This window comes from Canis lupus, chromosome 12, assembly GCF_048164855.1.
Source record: "Canis lupus baileyi chromosome 12, mCanLup2.hap1, whole genome shotgun sequence".
In the NCBI taxonomy this organism is placed as follows: domain Eukaryota; kingdom Metazoa; phylum Chordata; class Mammalia; order Carnivora; family Canidae; genus Canis; species Canis lupus.
The window spans coordinates 59,187,483-59,206,550 of record NC_132849.1 but is presented as its reverse complement, the minus strand read 5'-3'; the positions used below and the strand labels follow the sequence as shown (position 1 = coordinate 59,206,550).

Below are 19,068 nucleotides of genomic sequence, written 5' to 3'. Positions count from 1 at the left end.
TCCTTAGGTAAAAATGTCAGCAAAGCAACAAATATTTATTATTCAATATCTGTATCTCATTTCTCCCACAAGGAAAATACTAGTTGCCCAAATTATCTATTTATTTATTCATTTACTCTATTCTACAATATGTTCAAAAGGACTGTGAAAGTATAATTGCAGTACTACTACCAACAACAAATCTACTAAATTCAAGATTTCTTTGCAGTTAATCTTGTCCTCAGGATATATTCTATTAAGAATAAAGAGAGTACTAAGTTCAAAGGTGACTGATTTATTTTCTCTGTGTGGTTATGTTATCAATTTCATATATTGTTAGTATTACTTCTTTCTGTTTGTATTTGATACCAGGATTCACTTTTTTCCATCCTCTTTATTTTGGAATATTACTGAGAGTCTCACCACATGAAAATGTACAGAGATGCATCATCTTCCATCTCTGCATCTGTGATAGGCAAGCATTCTCACCAGGTTCTAGTTTACCCTTTCTAGGAGTTTGTTTTCTATTTTTACAAAAAAAAGAATATCTATATATAAATGTTCTTATTCCTCCTTCTTTCTTATATAAACCCTATCAAGTTGCACATCATTCACACTGCTATTTTCACCTAATATATCCTGCAAATTCCTCCATATCAATTACAAAAGTTTTTTTCTCATTCATTTCTACAGTTAGAAAATACTAGGGTAGATGTGCTAAAATTTATTCAACCAATGTTCCTATACATGTACGCTTAAGTTGCATGGTTTTGTATTTGTGGAGGTGTATATTCAGAGTAAATTTCTGCAAGTAGGATTACTGGATTGAAGGTAAATACACAAGTACTTGTTCACTACTGTAGCTCCAGCATCCATCAGTAGGACCCACAAATAACAAACACAATAAATTTTTGTTGGATTGAACTGAAATATGAATTTTGGGGGGGACTTTAAAACCCCTGTATTCATTTTCACAACTCTCCTGCTTCTGTCTCCAAGGACCCAGACTTTCATCACTTCCTACCTTCTTCACAGAGCATATAGAAGGCCCAGTGCCTGGGCCCCCGAAATGTAAAAAGTTGATCAGTGTTTCTGTAATCCTGAGATACAATGTACTTCTAAGCAATATACTCAACTAAAGGAAGGTAAAGAGCCTGACCTGAGTCCTCTTCTGTACCCAAACCATAGACTGACATGAACTATATATACTTGTTAAAAGGGGGGGAAAAAACTGAAAAACACAACATAATAACTAATAGTTTATTTTAAATAGAGAAAACTGGTATTTTTACAAAGGCAAAAAAAATTGTAGAAAACATAATATAGCAATGCCTGCTTAATAGATTAGTTGTCACTGGAGTAAATAAGACATTTTATATTAAACATCTTATATATTAAATAGAGTATTACTATCTTATAATATTCTAGAAAGAAATGGAGAACACAGAAACATAAAAACTTCAGACACTTCATTTTCATCATAAATTTTCAGGGTCTTAAGTATTCCAGACAAGGCTACAGCTTAAGAAAATTTAGATGACAATACCTGCTTCTCAAACTGCCTATGAGAGGCAGTGCCCTCCACCTGTGGACTCTGGAGCCAGGTACCCAGCTCTACCACTGAGGCTGTGAGATATCAGGAAGTGACTCACCTTCTCTGGGCTTCGATTTTCTCATGTGTAAAATAAGAATAATGACACTTACTGCGTCATAGATTGTGAGAACAAAAAGTGTGAAAACGAAGTGTTTAGAACCATGATAGGCACTTGGAAACAGCAATACTACTACTTAAGAGCTAAGTAACTTTGGGAAGTGACCTATACTTTCTGAACCACAATCTTCCTTGTTAATAAATAACATGGAACCATTTTAACCACTGTGCTTTATGAAACTTTAAGAGAACTAAGGCACCTGGCAGAGAACCTGGTGCTTGAGGAAGAAAGGTGGGAGATATGCATGCCAAAGGAGAAAATGCTAATGATGATGATTTAAGGAATGCAACCCTTCCTTAAATGAGGACCCCTGTGAGATGAGCAGCTCTCCTGTTGCCATGATGTCAAATTTCTTGAAAACAAATGTATTAATCTAGGAACAATACCAATTCAGACAGACTCCAAAAATCCCGTTTATGGTTCCTAAATGAGGCTTATTAGTCTTTTCTCAGATATATTTTCATTTACACAAATAATAATTTCTCAAAGATAAGTTGAAGTGCCAGAGGACTATCTGTTCATGTTAATTAGTGCTTTGTGTAAAAAATATACCATATGAAAAATAAGTCCCATTATATTAGTATGAATTATATTTAAGAAGTTAAAACATTTAAAAAGTTACATTTTAACTATTTAATAACTGTGCTCATATAGCAAACATTGTGTTATGATGCAAAATTTATTCATGAAATAAAACAAATTTTTCTATTCAACCAAGAGAAAAACCAATTATGTCTCTTATAAGAAAAAGATAATTTCTAAAATATCAAAGAGTAGATGCAATACTACTTCTCTATAGCATGTGGTAATTATGTATCACTGCCATCTACTGGAATACCTACTTGAGACAGCACACAGTTTAAACAATTGATCATTTTAGTATAAATTAAAAGGCGAAACCAACAAGAGCTCATATCTGTACACTATTACCACATTATCCTCTAGAATTCTAAAGCTAATAATTTAACTAAGAAAACATTAAATAAAATACGTACATGAAAAATGGGGAGGAACACCTAAGTGGCTCAATTGGTTAAATGACAGACTCAATTTCAGCTGAGGTCGTAATCTCAGGGTCATGAGATGGAGCCCCATATTGGGTTCTGTGCCCAGTATGGAGTCTGCTTGAGATTCCTTTCCCTCTCCCTCACCCTCGATCCCTCCCCCTACACTCTCTCTCTCTAAAATAAATAAAATCTTGAAAAAATATGTGGATTGAAAAATAAGAAAAACCATATGCTGACAGTACTTTAAGAAAATTTTTTTGTAATCTTAAAGGTTGCAATATATGAATTATACACTAAATGCTTTGTTAGACTTAGCATTTCATTTATATGTTAAAATAATCATTTTGGTTATACTGAGTTTATAAAATTGTAAAATTTCTTCGTACTTTTTTCTAAGAGATAGTTTATTTAGCACAGCAACTGAACACTTTGAAGGAATTAAGTGTTCTGGAAAACAAAAAAATTTACTATTTCATTTATGAATTTGATAAGAAATTGTCAACTCTTAAAACTTTAAATACTTGAAGTTTCACTGAACCTTACTTAACTGCATGTCTTTCAAGAATAAATTTAATTTCTTATCAGAAGAAAACAATTTAAAAGTATTTCAAATGACTGACCTTAAAGGAACAATAATGCAAAGAATGTTTTCCACTCTATATTCGATTTCAAAAATCCTCCAGATACAAAACTGAAAATACCTGCACTAATGAATGCTCTGAAAAATGTAACCTCCTTAATATTCAATGAAGACACTTAGAGTAAAACATAAAATGGAAAAAATAACATTTCAAGATCTGCATTTTGTGTATTTATAAACACAAAGGATATAAAAGGATGATTAATTAAACTTCCTTTTACCATGTAAGTTACAATAACCAGGGAAGAATATATCCAAATAACGCTGTAAATTTTACATGAGATATTTACCTGTGCTAATACAACTCTACAATTGTAATGGAATTAATGAGAATGATTGGTTGAATCCAGAAATACATATTTCATGCATATTATTTTGTATTCATTTTGCTTTATATGCATTAACTTTTTTCTAAGAAGTCAACTGAAGCTAAGATAAAATCAAATATAAAGAGGTCAGACAAAGTACCTTTCATAGATGGTTTTTAATGTCATTTGATCTGGAATACCTTCAGTCTCTTCCAAATACAGTATGAGCCAAGAAGTTCGGTATGGCCACTGCTCAGTAAGGTTGATCCAGCTAGCAAGCCTGTCCCAGTTGAAACTAATCTGATTGGCTCTCAGTAACCGCCCTTTAAAAAAATGTATAAATATTTAAAAATTAATAGATGTGTAATATTATACAATCAAAACATTTAACATATTGAAGTGATTTAAATTTTTAAAAGTTGCAATTTAATTTACACTAAAAATTGAAATCTATTTATATAGCTTCTATAATCCAAAGAGCTGTACTGGAAAACTTCTAGGGATTAAACACAATTCTGTTTAATTCTAAAGTAATTTTTTTGTATCATTTGCCATTAGTGCTATAAACCGCTCTGACCATGTACATGTAGGCAAAAAGCTTTCGGAACTATGTGTCAGACAGTCTCAACACTCACTGCCCAAGATCAGACAGCAGAACATCAGTGCACCCATGATGGACCTTATCTTTTAAAATGCCATCTAAGTTGGTAAATAAATGATATAGTGCATTAAAGGTGATCAGTTCTTTGGAATAAGTTAATAAAGCAAGGAGTGTTGATGAAGGAAGTGTAATTTTATATAAGATAACAAAGGAAGGTCTTGTTGAAAGATGACATTTAAGTAAAGACTTAAAAGGAGATGAGAAAGTCCATTAGGCATCTCTCCAAAGAAAGATCATTACAGGCAGAAGCTCCTTAGGCAGGAGCATGCATGGCAGTTTCAGGGAACAGCAAAGAGGTCAGTAAGGGATGGAAGAGGGGAACAGAAGATGAGGTGAGAGGTAGGCAAAGTCGTCAAGAGAGAGACCTCAAAAAGGGCCTTGTAAGAAACAGTAAGGACTTAAGATTTTTATCTTTAGCAAAATGGAAACATAATAGAGTTTTGAGCAGAGAAATAACATGATTGGCTTCTATTTCAGTCACTGTAGCTGCCACATGGAGAATAAACTAGAGGAAAAAGTAGGAGCAGGGAGATGTTAGGCTAACTACTATAATTAAGAGATAAGACATAATGATGTAATGGATAAGGGTAGTATGTTACAAATCATGAAAAGTGGTCAAGATTCTGGATATAGTCTGAAAATAGAGTTAAAGAAGGTAGTACAGATTGGAGGTGGTGTAGGAAAAAAAAGATATCAAGTTTTTCTTTGCCCAGGCACTGGAAAAAGAGTTGATTAACTGAGTTGGGAGACTACGGGTGGATTAAGTTTGGGGCAGAGGATGAGACATTCAGTTTTGGACATGGTAAATATCAGACATATATACTAGACCCCACTAGATATTAAATAGGTAGCTGGAGAGCAACAAGGTTGAAGATACACATTTGAGAATCCTATACATGTAGATGGTATGTAAACCTTTGGGACAAAATGAGATTACCAAAGGAGCTGGTTTAGATGGAAAAGGAAAGAAGCAATGCCCGCACCAGGAGCATTCCAACACTCAGTGGTAAGGGAAAATGATGTTTTTATGGCACTTACTGTTACACGACTTTATATCTTCTGCCTTCACCAATAGGGCAACTTTATCTTGTTCACTGCTTATCTCCACAATACCCAGACCGTTATCTGGCATATCTAGATACTCACCATGTATTTGTGAAATACATATAAAGATACTGATGATACATCTACAATTATGTTACATGAAATTGTAGAACATAATCAACTTAATAAAGTTTGAGACCTCACTCGAAGGGATTTAATTATCAAAAATATTGTACATTTTTAGATACAACTACCCTTGGAATCTAGTTCATAGCATGCACCTCAACCTTAGTCTAAGAGCAAATTCCAGTGTAACTATCATAACAGTGTCGACATTATTCAATATTACAAAGTATATCATTCAATATCATGCAAAGAAAGAAACATATACTTACATACTAAATTACAAGTATTTATATTTATATATAAGCATTAACATGGTGAAGAGCAGAATTCCATATAAAGAATTTGGTCATAGGGCAATGATCTTCAATATTATTGTCATATTTTTTAATTTAAAATATCATTTGAAAACTAAAACAGCAACGTAAAAAATCTGAATTTCAACATTTTAAATTATTAAGACATCCCATGTTCATGGGTTGGAAGACTTAATATTGTTAGAATGTCAACATTACCAAAGCCATCTACAGATCCAATGCGATCCCTGTCAAAATTTCCAATGACTTTTTTTCAAAAGTAGAAAAACCCATCATAAAATTCATATGGAATCTCAAGTGATAATAGCCAAAACAAACTTGAAAAAGAAGAACAAAACTGAAGGACACATACTTCCTTATTTCCAAACTAACTATAAAGCTACATTAATCAAAACAGTGTAGACTGGTATAAACACAAGCATACAGACGAATAGAATAGAATAGAATAGAATGCCCAGAAATAAGTCCTTACAATTATAAAAACATGGATTTGGCAGTGATTTCTTGAATAAAATACCAAAGGCACACAAAAAAAATAAGACAAACTTCATAAAAACTTTAAAATTTTTTACATCAAATACCACTGTCCACAAAGTAAAAACACAACCTACAGAATGTCAGAAAATGTTTGCAAATCATGTATCATATACCTGATAAGGGATTAATATCCACAAAAAAACAGAGAACTCCTAAAACTCAAAAATAAAAACCTAAACAATCCAATTCGAAAATGGACAAAGGACCTGAATAAACATTTCTCCAAAGAAGAAATAGGAATGGTCAATAAGCATATGAAAAGATGCTCAACATGATTAATCATTAAGGAAATGCAAATCCAATCTACTATGAGATACTACCACTCACCTATTAGGACAGCTACTTTAAAAAAAACAAACAAGTGTTGGCAAGGATGTAGAGAAATTAGAACTTTTGTGTATTGGTGGGAATGTAAAATGGTGCATCAATGGAAAACAGAATGAAGATTCCTCAAAAAATTAAAAATAGAAATACATTACCCAGCAATTCCATCCACTTCTGGATATATATCCAAGAGAAATGAAAATAGGTTCTCAAAAAATATTAAGATACACTCATGTTTATAGCAGCATTGGTCATAATAGCGAAGACATGGAAGCAATCACATGTCCATCAGTTAATAGATAAGCCAAAATGTGGTATATACATACAATGGAATATTATTCAGTCTTTAAAAGGAAGGAAATTCTACATGCTACAACATGGTGAACCTTGAAGACATGAAATACATCAGTCAACACAAAGATAAATACTGTATTATTCCATTTATATGAGGTACTTAGAATAGTCCTATTCTGTAGAGACAGAAAGTAGAACTGTGGTCGTGAGGAGCTGAGGGCGGGTAGGAAGAATTATAGAACAGGTATAGAGTTTCAGTTTTGCAAGATGAAAAGAATTAAGGGGATGGATGGTGGTGATGGCTGCACAACAGTGTGTATGCATATAATACCACCAAACTGTACCCTTAAATATGATTAGGACAGTAAATTTTGTTATGTGTATTTTATTTAACACAATAAAAAAGAAAAAATATCACTTGAAAACTAAAAAAGAATAGCAGCATACAAAATCTGAATGTCAACATTTTAAATTATAAGTTAATTATACTCAGTCATACAAATTAGCATAAAATTATCTTTATACAAAGAGAAAAATTAAAACTGAGGTGAAATAAAAGATTTTTTAAATCACCAAGTTTTAAAAATAATGTACAACCGATGGTTGATCTTCACTGTCAAAACTAATGCATGTTGTATTAGATATGCTTACTGCAAATACAAGTGATATAAGCAGTATAAACATAGGAACACAGTACATCCTTTTGCTTCTGAAATTGCTTTGTTAAGGTGTTCAAGTTTATTATCTACCATAAGACAGGAAGAAACAAAAGTTACCTGTCACAGAAACGATATTAAGTAATCTTCTCATGGTCTGAGGACTTATGTCACTGAACCAGTCCTCGGTAACCAGCAGTTTTGTAAGATCAAAGGACATCTGCCGAGTAATGGTCCGCTGCATCTGCCTTCTTCGGTAAGTATCCTGAAAGATTGTATCAACAATGAGAATGAACCAAATTCTCCAAGCCTGAGAACTTAAGACTTTTTGAGAATATATGTTTATGATGACAACAAAAATAATCCAAAATTTTAGAGAAAAATTATAATAACAGGCATTATAATTATTATGATTATTCCCCGAGGCAGAATCCTTACAGAGCAGCTATACAGTAGTATTAGCAGCAACTGCATCAAATGGTGTAGTTTAGCTTCAGGTGTATTCTGATTTATAGCTGTACAGTTAGAGAAAGCTAAATGCCTTGAAGATTATAAATAGGCAGAATTATGCAAAGAGAACTCAAGTCAAACTCTTACAGGAGTTCCATTTTTTTTTTTTTTAAGATTTTATTTATTCATAAGAGACACAGAGAGAGAGAGGCAGAGACACAGGCAGAGGGAGAAGCAGGCTCCATGCAGGGAGCCAGATGTGGGACTCAATCCTGGGACCCCAGGATTACACCCTGGGCCAAAGGCAGGCACTAAACGGCTGAGCCACTCAGGCTGCCAGGAGTTCCATTTTTATAGGAGCCCTAAATAATAAAGCAAATAACTTCTTGTCTAGTTTTAAAATCTCAGCATTTTGATGTTTAGGTTATTTTTAAATGTGTGACAACTAATCCCACATCTGCATGAGAAATAAAGGCACTCTAGTGGTCAGAGTAGGGTAGAGAATCCCTTGTAATGGCAGGAAGACCCAGGCACAACAAAGGTGACTTGTTATCTGAAGTCATGGTATATGCAACCACAGGGAGCCCAAAGGGCCAGACTCCCAGAAGACAAATTCAAAATGTGAAATTATACCCTCTTCTTAATTTAGTACTACCAAATATCGTACATTAATTTTGCACTCATACTCGTGTAGGATAGAAACATAAAATCACAATGTCATTGAAGACACATTTTTTATATAAAATGTCCCAAATTTAATGGTAGCAAATTAGGAAAAAGAAAACAGTGCTACTGCCAGCCCAATCACTGTAACTTACCTGCAAGTGGACATCTTCCTGTCTTGTAATACTCCCTCAATCTACACAAAAGAGAGTTCTAGGAATAGGGTAGGACAGGGAAAGCACAAGCATTCCAAGAGAAACCCAAGGTGGCTGGGTAGGATACAACATCACTATGTGTAAAAGAAAAGGCCACACCTCACAGTCATCAGGGCAGGAGGAAGGCCAGTAGGAAGAGCATGAAGCTCTTCTCTTACAAGCCTTGTTGTCCTATACAGCTCTGGTGGCAACAGGCATCCAGAACGGGTACAACCTGGCCTAGAATGAATACAGGGGTTCTCAACCCTGGATGGTATCATCTGGAGAGCTTTAAAATCTCAGTCCCAGAGATTCTCATTCAGCTGGTCTGAGGACAGGTACCTGGGAACAGGTTAGGACAGGATGGGCACTACCACACAATCCTCAGCTCCTACAAGCTCTAGGCTCACAAATTTCCTAAAAAGCCACCTGAAACCAAAAGGAAATTCAATAATAAAATTTATTTGATGAACTTAATTCAATATTTACAGTAGCATCACCTTTACTTTATTCAAACAACAGCAATACAAACACGTGGCTCAAGACAAGGTGGCATCTTACCCGTCTATTAAGGGCTGTCTTGCTACCAAGCTTAGTCATCTCTCCAAGGCTGTTCTGTGAAACTCTTCTGTCAGCATCTTCCTGTATCCCTTAAAGAATTTGTAGAGAGAGCACCATTTGTATTAAAATTCCGATGTATATGATTTTTTTTCGTTGTACACGATATTTAAGAGAAACACCAATAGTATTTTTCAAGGTAAAAGGGAAGCCACCATAAAATACACAGACTACTTCAAACCTGAAGCAGCTGAGGACTGGATCTTTACCTGTTGTATCTGTGCAGGGAATGTCCCCATTTGTTGTTGAAGTCACAAGAAATTTTCTTGCATTGCTTAGTCCACGACTATTAAGGAAAACAGGTAAATGAACTATATTGCGCATATAGTCATGTCCATTTATATTTGAGTCACGAAGCACGCTGTTGAGGTTCTGGTTAATTGCCTTTATAATAATATGTGGATCACTTGCAAAAATGGCAATGAATGGGCCTTTTGAAAACAGAACTCGGACCTGTGGTAGAAAAAATGTGTGTTTATGATATAAATTTAAAAATATCCAAAGTAACAATAAGTCTCTTCCAAATCTGTATTACCCTTTGGTGACTATATTTTTTCAAAACTTTTTTTTTTTCAAAATATTATTTCACATGAAAACAAATTTCATTAAAGCTTCAATCTGGTTTTTCACCATCTGATAATTTTTCACCAACTGACAGTGATAAAACCTCCAAAGAAAACAATTAGGTCTATCCTATTTTAGATATTTATGGTCTACATAAAAGGAAAGATCGATACACAGAAATATTTGTGAACCTACATGAGGTGCTGGACAGACTGGTCTCTACCCACAGCTACACACTATTGCTGTAACATACCTTACAGAGAGCCACTGACGTATCCCTACTTTAACAAAAACTACAGATTTTGCAAGTTCCCTACTGTTGCCTCTGACTCTAACCACAACTACGTGCAAAGGAGAGCTGGAGTCACACTATGGTCTTCAGAGCTACTCTCTCATTTTCTCATAGCCATTGAGCTAAAATTGTTTGAATCTGTCTGTGAGGAGACATTTACTCTTGCTATGCTTCTGCACTAAAAAAAAAAAAAAAAAAAAAAAAGGTTGGTTTTACAAAAGGAAAAGTACTATTCAACTTCCATTCGAGAAATTCATGAAGTCATTCCTCTCAGCTGCCACATGGGACAATATAAGTTTCAACAGGGTTAAGACCTACAGTGTCCAACATCTGTAGTACTTTGTCCTGCTCGCAGGCATCTAATCCATCAATGATAACCACCAGCCTTGTCTGATTCTGAGTGAAGCTGTCAATGGTTTTTGCCATCCTGGCCATCAATTCCACTTCACACTTAAGAACCTACACAAAAAAAAGGACAGAAGCACTGAAGGTATATGAAATTTAAGCACATTTCTTTAAAAGCCTGACAGAAACTCATCTAATAGATAGAAAAGAAATCCTAAGTCTCACTGCCAGTTGTGGTTCCACTTAAAACTGCAGTTGAGTGCTTCACAATTTATAAAGTGACTTTATATAAATCAGAGCATTTTACCCTTAAAATAAGGTAGCTACATATCCATTTTAAAAGGACAAACTGGGCTAACTGACTTATTTGCCAAGATCAAATGCTCTGAAAGGCAAAAGACTAGGAATTGAATGCAAATTCAAATGATCTAAACACCACACTACAGTTGGTTCCTGATAGCATGTGACCTTGATCAAAGAAAGGGGCCCCAGATATTGTAATGAAGTCCCTTTTGATTCTAAAGTATGGTCCTATTTTACATGTTTTGGTGGTTTAATCTGCTTCCTCTATCAGTTTCTAGAGGAGCCCGTATCATTAGGCAGGAAACCCATTACTATTAGGTAGGTAGTGACCTGTGGAGCGATCTGCTAACTGCTAGGAGTACCTTATAAAAGTCTATTTGATAAAAACCTGTTTTTAATTTTTCCCACTTCACATGTACATTTCCACAGGGCAAATCTGGAATAAAACTAAAAAACACTGCAACATTTTGAGAGTCCACACCCTAATGTCCCATATCAGGGTCATGGTAGCATACTCATATTACAATTACTTTCTAATGGTCAATGAGTACTTACCTTCATGAATCCTTCACTTTTCAGTTTGTGCAGTTTGGAAGCAGCATTATGGAGGCGTTTCCTTTGAGAATTCAAGAGAGAGTCTAGTACCTGCCACCACGTACGACAGTTCAGCACAAAGGCTAATCCCACTATTGACGCAATTGATATGAGGACAGCATTCACTGTCAGATGTTTTGGGTCAACTCTAAAGATAGCCAGGAGGGTAATTCCCGCAATAATGCAGCCAAAGATAAAAAGGAAGATGACAAAAGATGGTAGGCAACACGTTTTTTTCCATTTCTTTTTGCCTGTAAGACAACAAATGGTTTTACCAATTACTTACAGCCCAAGTATCTAGAAGATCCTAACCATGACAGTCATAGCATATGAATTTCTGATGTTTGATTTGTGTTTTCACAGAAATGCACTTAACATTCATCCCATCCTCATCCCCTACATGCACAAACAAAGAAGGAGGAGGAAGGAAGTCCTACCTTGAGTATCTTCAGTCTTAAATACACGAAAGAGCCTGGTTGCCAAAAAGCCAAATTCTCTCTCACAAGCATCCGAGAGAGTCGCAATCATTTCAGCCATCGATGTTTCTCCACCAACACTGGACAGCCTGTTGTAATCTGTAAACAAAAACCTAGGGGGAAAGGGGAATGAAACATTACTCAGCTATCTAAAGAAAGAATTTCCACATACTGTCATCTCTGTATCACCTACCCTACATTTTCTTAATGTCTCTTTTAAAACATTGTTGTTACAGTTCCAAGGAGGGAAAAGAACTTGTCATTGGGTTCCTTTTACTTCTAACATTGTACATATTTGTCTTAGAAAAAGGCAATAACCAAAAGAAAGGCAGCAGAGCTGCATGAAGTTAATTAATTCTAAGGATAGCGGGGTAACAAGTGGTAGCAGAGCTCAGGCCAGGCCTCAGAACCCCCAGCACAGGGCCTGGGACCCCAGCACAGCCACAGGTGCAGAGCCTGAATGGGGCGCACAGAGAATGTGTGTGAGGCAGCGACAGAGAGACCAGAATGCTGACAGACTATTCCAGTCATTAAGAATTTAAGGCCACGGGCAGCCCCCGTGGTGCAGTGGTTTAGCGCAGCCTGCAGCCCAGGGCATGATCCTGGAGTCCCAGGACCGAATTCCACGTCAGGCTCTCTGCATGGAGCCTGCTTCTCCCTCTGCCTGTGTCTCTGCCTCTCTCTCTGCATCTCTATGAATAAATAAATAAAATCTTAAAAAAAAAAAAAAAAAAGAATTTAAGGCCACTGCAAAACTCAAGTTTTTAGAATGTTTGATTTATAGCTTACACATACATTTACCAAGGATTTAAAAATGAGGTGTCAAAGATTTTCACTGTTGTTCTTTGAGCTAACTGAATAATTTGTATGCTGATCTTCTGAGTGGATAGGATTTCTGCATTTGCTCCTTTCTCCCCTTCAATCCCTAAACTAAATGCTCATCTCAATCCAAAAGATAAGAGCTGCTTTCAAAATACAACCTAGGATCACACAATACTCTCTTGTGTGATCTTGGCTTTGGCTTATATTATTTTAATTGTTTTTTAAAATACCATCTTATTAATTTAAAATATATTTTCTGTAAAAATATTTCCAATTATTTTATTCTACTCTCTATGTTTTCTAACCTTTTCATTTGTAAATCCTTCTCCTAATGCTTAATCACATATGCTAATTACACAAGTTTTTATCTTAATCTCTTATATTCATAGTTTTGCTGTTTCATCTGGTTTAGCCTATTTATTTTCATTTTAAGTTACACATCTTATAATTTTATGATTCTTAATCATTTAGCACACATTTAACTATTCTGCTCATTTCTATTGAATTCCTTTTGCTTTCAATTCTCTACCTTTTTTGGTTTTTCACTTGACATTCCTCTGGAGCCCTCTACCTTTCCTTTTTTCTTGACATACATGTTTTTCACCTTTTCTGAACTGTTTTCTCCTACATTTCCTATATGACATTAATACCAATTTTAGAGAGGCAAGTCAATTTATTTCCACAAGCGAGGAAAGAGTGGCTCAGAGAGCATGCTCATTTGCCAAGGTTACACACTAATGCAAGGGGATGCCAGGACTGCATCCTAGGTCCTGTGCTCTCTTCAAAGTGTTCCCATAGGATAGAAAAGATGTCATGAGTGGGGCAGGGGGAGGAGCAGGAAGTTTATGCTCAGATCAAATTTGGTAAATCAAAGTTAACCACAGGTGTCTCTGATCTTTTTATGTACAAGAGGAAGAAGATACAATATGAAGTGTTTCTCAAACCTATTTTACCAGGACACATTGTTTTAGTTCTCATATATAAAGTTCCAGAAATCAATGTTTTTTTGGAACGTATACTGAGAAATGATACCTTATAAGTTTATTTTTGCTTCACCTTATTAAAAACTACTTCTGTCATAAGGGACCAACTCACCTCACAGGTAAAGCTTTAGTGGTTTGCTCTGGCAGTTCAGGTGGATTCACAAACATCAATTTGAGGAGAAGTTCCAAATATCCAATATGTCTTGCCAATCTAGTGCTGAGGACCCAGGCCCAATTCCAACTCTCTCCTTCCCTTCGTCCACCAAAGTAAATGACAACTGAAATGCACAGTTTAAAAAAATTACTCAAAGAAATCATTACTCAAGTAGCCTCTTTTCTCACATTGTCAAATATCAAGTAAGGAAAGATAGGTTTACATGACTTTCCCTGGTCCCTAACTACTTCTCAAAGAACTCAACTAATTAACCAACACAGAAAAGGTATATGGAAAACAGAAAGTAAACTAACTAAAATATAATGTAAGAAACATAATCAGAAAGATAAAGCCTGGGCAGCCCTGGTGGCGCAGCGGTTTGGCGCTGCCTGCAGCCTGGGGTGTGATCCTGGAGACCCAGGATCGAGTCCCACATCGGACTCCCTGCATGGAGCCTGCTTCTCCCTCTGCCTGTGTCTCTGCCTCTCTCTCTCTGTCTATGAATAAATAAATAAAATTATAAAAAAAAAGAAAGATAAAGCCTTAAACAGAAGCATATCGCTTAGTTCAGACTCAAATATAAATGATTTGGGGTTCCATCACTTTTTTGCACCTATGGAAGTTTGACCAGTTCCTCCGATAGTGAATCTATTTCCTTTGCTACGACTAATGCTATCCCCTAAGAACAGGACTGTAATGGATTTTTTTACTTTGCTTTTAGATGAAATAAAGATGATAGGAATGATCAAAATGCCCAAGAGAATGCCACTGATGGCTCTAAAGACTTATTTTTTAAAAAGACTTAAAAATAATAAATCATTAACATATAAAAAAGTCAGTATAATAAATTATAGAGTTCTCCTTCAGTATTAAGGAGCAATACATCAGTGTTTAAAGCTACTACAACCAGATTGTAGACAATGTCTCTTTAGGCCAACTTATAAAATAGCAAAAAGATATGAAAAATCTTAATTAATTATGAAAATCACTAATTACTTAAGAAAAAAAAACCTCAGGAGAGATACAGATGTTTTATATTTTACAAATATCTAAATATAAAATTTTAAGATAATATTTTAAATAAAACAAAGAATCTTAACATTGTCTCTACTTTTTGAAAAAATAAAAAGCAAAAACTTACTAAAAAATATATATAAGAGAGCCAAGAAGCTCAATGATACTGCTATTCCAAGATTCAGGTCCACTGTAAAAGCAAACAACAAACCAAGCCCTCCACAAAGTAGCAAGGTCAGAAATACTATAAGCCAGGAAAACTGAAAAAGAGGTTCAATCTGTTGTCCTGCAAAAGTCTTCATTTCATCTGAAAGAGAAACAGGAAAACTTTAATCTTATTTTAAAAAATACAACTTCTTTTCCCTGCCCTCCAAGTGTTTATTTAAATTCCAGTTAGTTAATGTACTGTAATACTAGTTTCAGGTGTAGTTTTGGTTTTTTCTCTCAAGTTTTTAAGAAATACAACTTCTAACTCAATTAAAAATTTTCAATATAAACATTTATTGGGCACTAAGTCCCTAAATAGAATGTTGCTACTTAACCATGTCAGCCAATGTTCTCTTTAGAGAAACATCCAAACCTCATTCCCTAGGGGTATACCCACCCTTGTTTCACCCACTTTCTTGCTTCATACTGAGGATGCACAAATCCTTTTTCATATATTCCCATTTGTCAAGATTTTTTTGTGTGTATGGTTTATATTATATAAGCAACAAGGTATTTTTCCACATACAAAATGGGAAAACATTACTTTGCTCTATGTCTTCATACTACAGACCACCACCCTTCCTCTTTGGCACCCCTCCTCACCTCTTTTTCCTGCAATCACATTTGAGAATCACTGCTCTTAAAGCTATGTTGTGTGAGGAGCCCAAACGAGCCCTGAACAAGTCATCCTTTCTACAAAACTTGATAAAAATTTTACAGGCAATACCTATCATTGAAGAAACCTATCCTTGAAGGAGTAAGATTTTGCCAATCAAAAGGGTGGTGGGAGGAGCCATCTAGAAAGTTCCTAACAAAGGTAGCAACCCAGGAAAAGTATCTAGTGTGTTCCTGCAAGAACCAACAGCCCTCTGGGAGTGCAGCACAAGGCATACACGTGAGGCAGTGCTGGTAGGTATGCCACGCAAAGTGACAAGTTTGGGAAGGGCTCTGGATATGACGATTATAAACAGCATATACAGGAGCACCTGGCTGGCTCAATTAGTGCAACACGTGTAACTCTTGATCTTGGGTTCAAGTCTATGTTGGGTGTGGAGCCCATCTGCTACCAAGGTGTCTTAGTAATGTTACAATACAACTGAATCTTTGTTTTAGGAAGAGAACTCAAATGATTGTGGAAAGAGTAACACATTCAGTTAGTAAACCGTGCAACACATACACCCATACATGAAAATCAATTTTGCATTACTTCAGAAAAAAAAAAACACCAGAGGAGCCTCGTTATTCATACAGACTTTTTACACACATGCCCTTTACCTTCTAGTTTCTTGAGTAAGAAGGATTTCCCACTTCCCCACTGTGCATACAGCCCCACACAAATGGGTGGCTGCATGGTAGGCTCGCTGAGAATGTCTGCCAGGGCACTGCTATACAAATCATAACCAAGCATGTCACCGTCTGTTTCAGTGGGAGACAAGTGTCCTGTAATTATAAACACCATATCCTTACATTAAAAAGAGACATTACCACTAGAAAGAACATCAATTCTCAATTATCAATTGTTTATTTAACTAGGAAAAAACCCTTATGTTAAATGGTTAGAACTGTGTAAAAATAGATTAAAAGATTCTTGAACACCATATTTCACTGAACTTAAGATACCTACTTATTGTAAGAAACACTATTATGTATAACTAAGAAAGAAAAAAATATGTTGCCAAATTGTGACACAATGCTCTCTTACCCATCAATTAAAAGACACGTTCCAATTTCAGAGATGTTAAAATGTGAAATAATGTACATTGTAGAATCAATAAAATATAAATAATATACAAACTAGTACATAGGAATAAATTTAATGTGTAATACCTATATAAAGAAAGCTATTAAATGTTACTGAAAATTAAATACAGTAATCAAAGAAAAAGAGACATTATATGGCTCCAGGCAGAAAGGTTCAATGACTTCAAGAAAGCAATTCTCAACAAATTAAATTACACTTTAAGACAACTCCAATCAAAATCCATGGGAATTTTTGAAAAACTGAAAAGCAGAAGAACACATAAGAATAGCTAAGAAAAAATTTTAAAAGATTACCAGAGAAAGACTAGTTGTCTTTGGAGGAAAACCAAAATATACTATAAAATAACAATAATTAAAACATCATACAACCAGCACAAGATATTAGCATAAGTGGCATTTCAAACCAGTGGGCAAGGGAGGAATTAGTAAGTGATTCTGGGAGGAGCAAACCACTCATCTAAAAAAAAAATGAAATGAAAACTCTCTAAGATGTATATCTTATACCTTAAAAAAAAAGTTTCAGAAACATTAAAAAAATAATGTAGAAAATCATAAAAATCCTAGAAGAAAATATAAGGGAAAAAATTTTTTAATCTCAGATAGAAAGGCCTTTCTTTCTCAATATAATATTAAAGCCAGAACTACAGGAAAGGACCAACAAATAAACTGCAAAACTGCCTAACTTTTAGATGGGGAATAAAAAACCCATCACCATAAACAAAGCAGCAGCTGGGAGGGAGGTGCAATATATAGGATGGACCCAGGACCTACATCCATAACATATAGACACTTAAAATCAATTTTTTAAAAAAATACCAAAAACTCAAGAGAAAATAGGCAAAGGATACAAACAGGAAAATGGCAAAAATAAAAATATCCTGTGAACATATGAAAAGACTACAATCTAGTAACTTCATAATGCAAATTACATGAGATTTTTTTTTCTCGTATTGATCTGATTAGCAAAGATTAAGGAGGCTAGAGCTCTCTAGTATTCACAAGGTTAGGGGAGCTACACTATAGTACATGGTCCAAGACAGAAGAAATTGTTATAGTTGTATAGAAAGTCTCCCAAAACTGTGAGCATCTCTGACTTGCCTATTCTACTTCTGGGCATTTATTCTAAGAAATAATCCTAAAAGCAATAGTTAATGAATACAATTACAAAGATGTTTACTGTACCACTAGCTTTTAAACATAGTTCGCTATTAAAAACTTTTATAATATGGGGGGGCGGGGGCGCCTGGGTGGCTCAGTGGGTTGGGTGTCAGCCTTTGGCTTGCGTTGTGATCCTTGGGTCCTGAGGTCAAGCCCCACATTGAGCTCCCTGCCCTGAAGGGAATCTGCTTCTCCCTCTCCCTCTCTCTGCTTGCTCCCCCTGTTTGTTCTCTCTGCCAAATAAACAAATAAAATCTTAAAAAGAAAAGAAAAATTATAATATGGGATTACCCTATTAATTGTTAAAATTTTAACAAATTAATTATTAATTAATTTAAAAACATTTTTAGAAATGTACAGAAAATCCTACAGGGTCATTCAAACAGCTATGAATTAAGAGATAGGAGACAATGGGAAATTTGCACTTTCTACTATATTTGTGTCTTCAGTTTTGAAATGTAAGAGTGTATAGTATAATCACAATCAGAAAAATTATTTTAAACTATAAGAACTCATAATAAAATAGAAGCATACTTAAAAACAATCTGTAAGTAAGAAACTCAACTGAGAGTTTGTGGCATTCTACCTATCTCTTTTTTAATTTGAGTAAAAAGGTGTTCCATATTTCAAAACACCACATATGATTACATACTCATATACATTCTTCTCAAACAAAAACTATTTGAGTACAATATTCAAAGAATTATGCTAGATGTTACAGAGGACATAAAGAAGAAATAGTCCCTGTCGTGAAGAACTTGGAATCTGAAGGGAGAAAATTCTAAAAGAAATAAAAGGCCATGTATAACAAGTATTAAAAAAAGAAATATAAACACAAGTGCTTGCTTAAGTATTCAAACAAGGCAAA

The 19,068-nt window shown here is 35.0% G+C and overlaps 1 protein-coding gene across 24 annotated transcripts in view; it reads right to left on the bottom strand.

Annotated features, from left to right (window-relative positions):
- Nucleotides 1-19,068, bottom strand: part of KIDINS220 (kinase D interacting substrate 220) — a 104,235-nt gene that overhangs the window by 52,495 nt on the left and 32,672 nt on the right. For all 24 annotated transcript variants that reach the window (XR_012004858.1, XM_072771188.1, XM_072771190.1 and 21 more), the window contains 10 exons: nt 16,557-16,721; nt 15,202-15,381; nt 14,019-14,184; nt 12,063-12,214; nt 11,587-11,876; nt 10,702-10,842; nt 9,737-9,980; nt 9,471-9,559; nt 7,723-7,867; nt 3,807-3,969 (listed from right to left, as the gene is read on the bottom strand). Coding sequence is in view for 23 of the 24 variants with exons in the window: in XM_072771188.1 (XP_072627289.1) it covers nt 3,807-3,969; nt 7,723-7,867; nt 9,471-9,559; nt 9,737-9,980; nt 10,702-10,842; nt 11,587-11,876; nt 12,063-12,214; nt 14,019-14,184; nt 15,202-15,381; nt 16,557-16,721 (1,735 nt within the window). In the remaining variant the exon portion in view is untranslated. The remainder of the gene's footprint in view (nt 1-3,806; nt 3,970-7,722; nt 7,868-9,470; nt 9,560-9,736; nt 9,981-10,701; nt 10,843-11,586; nt 11,877-12,062; nt 12,215-14,018; nt 14,185-15,201; nt 15,382-16,556; nt 16,722-19,068) is intronic.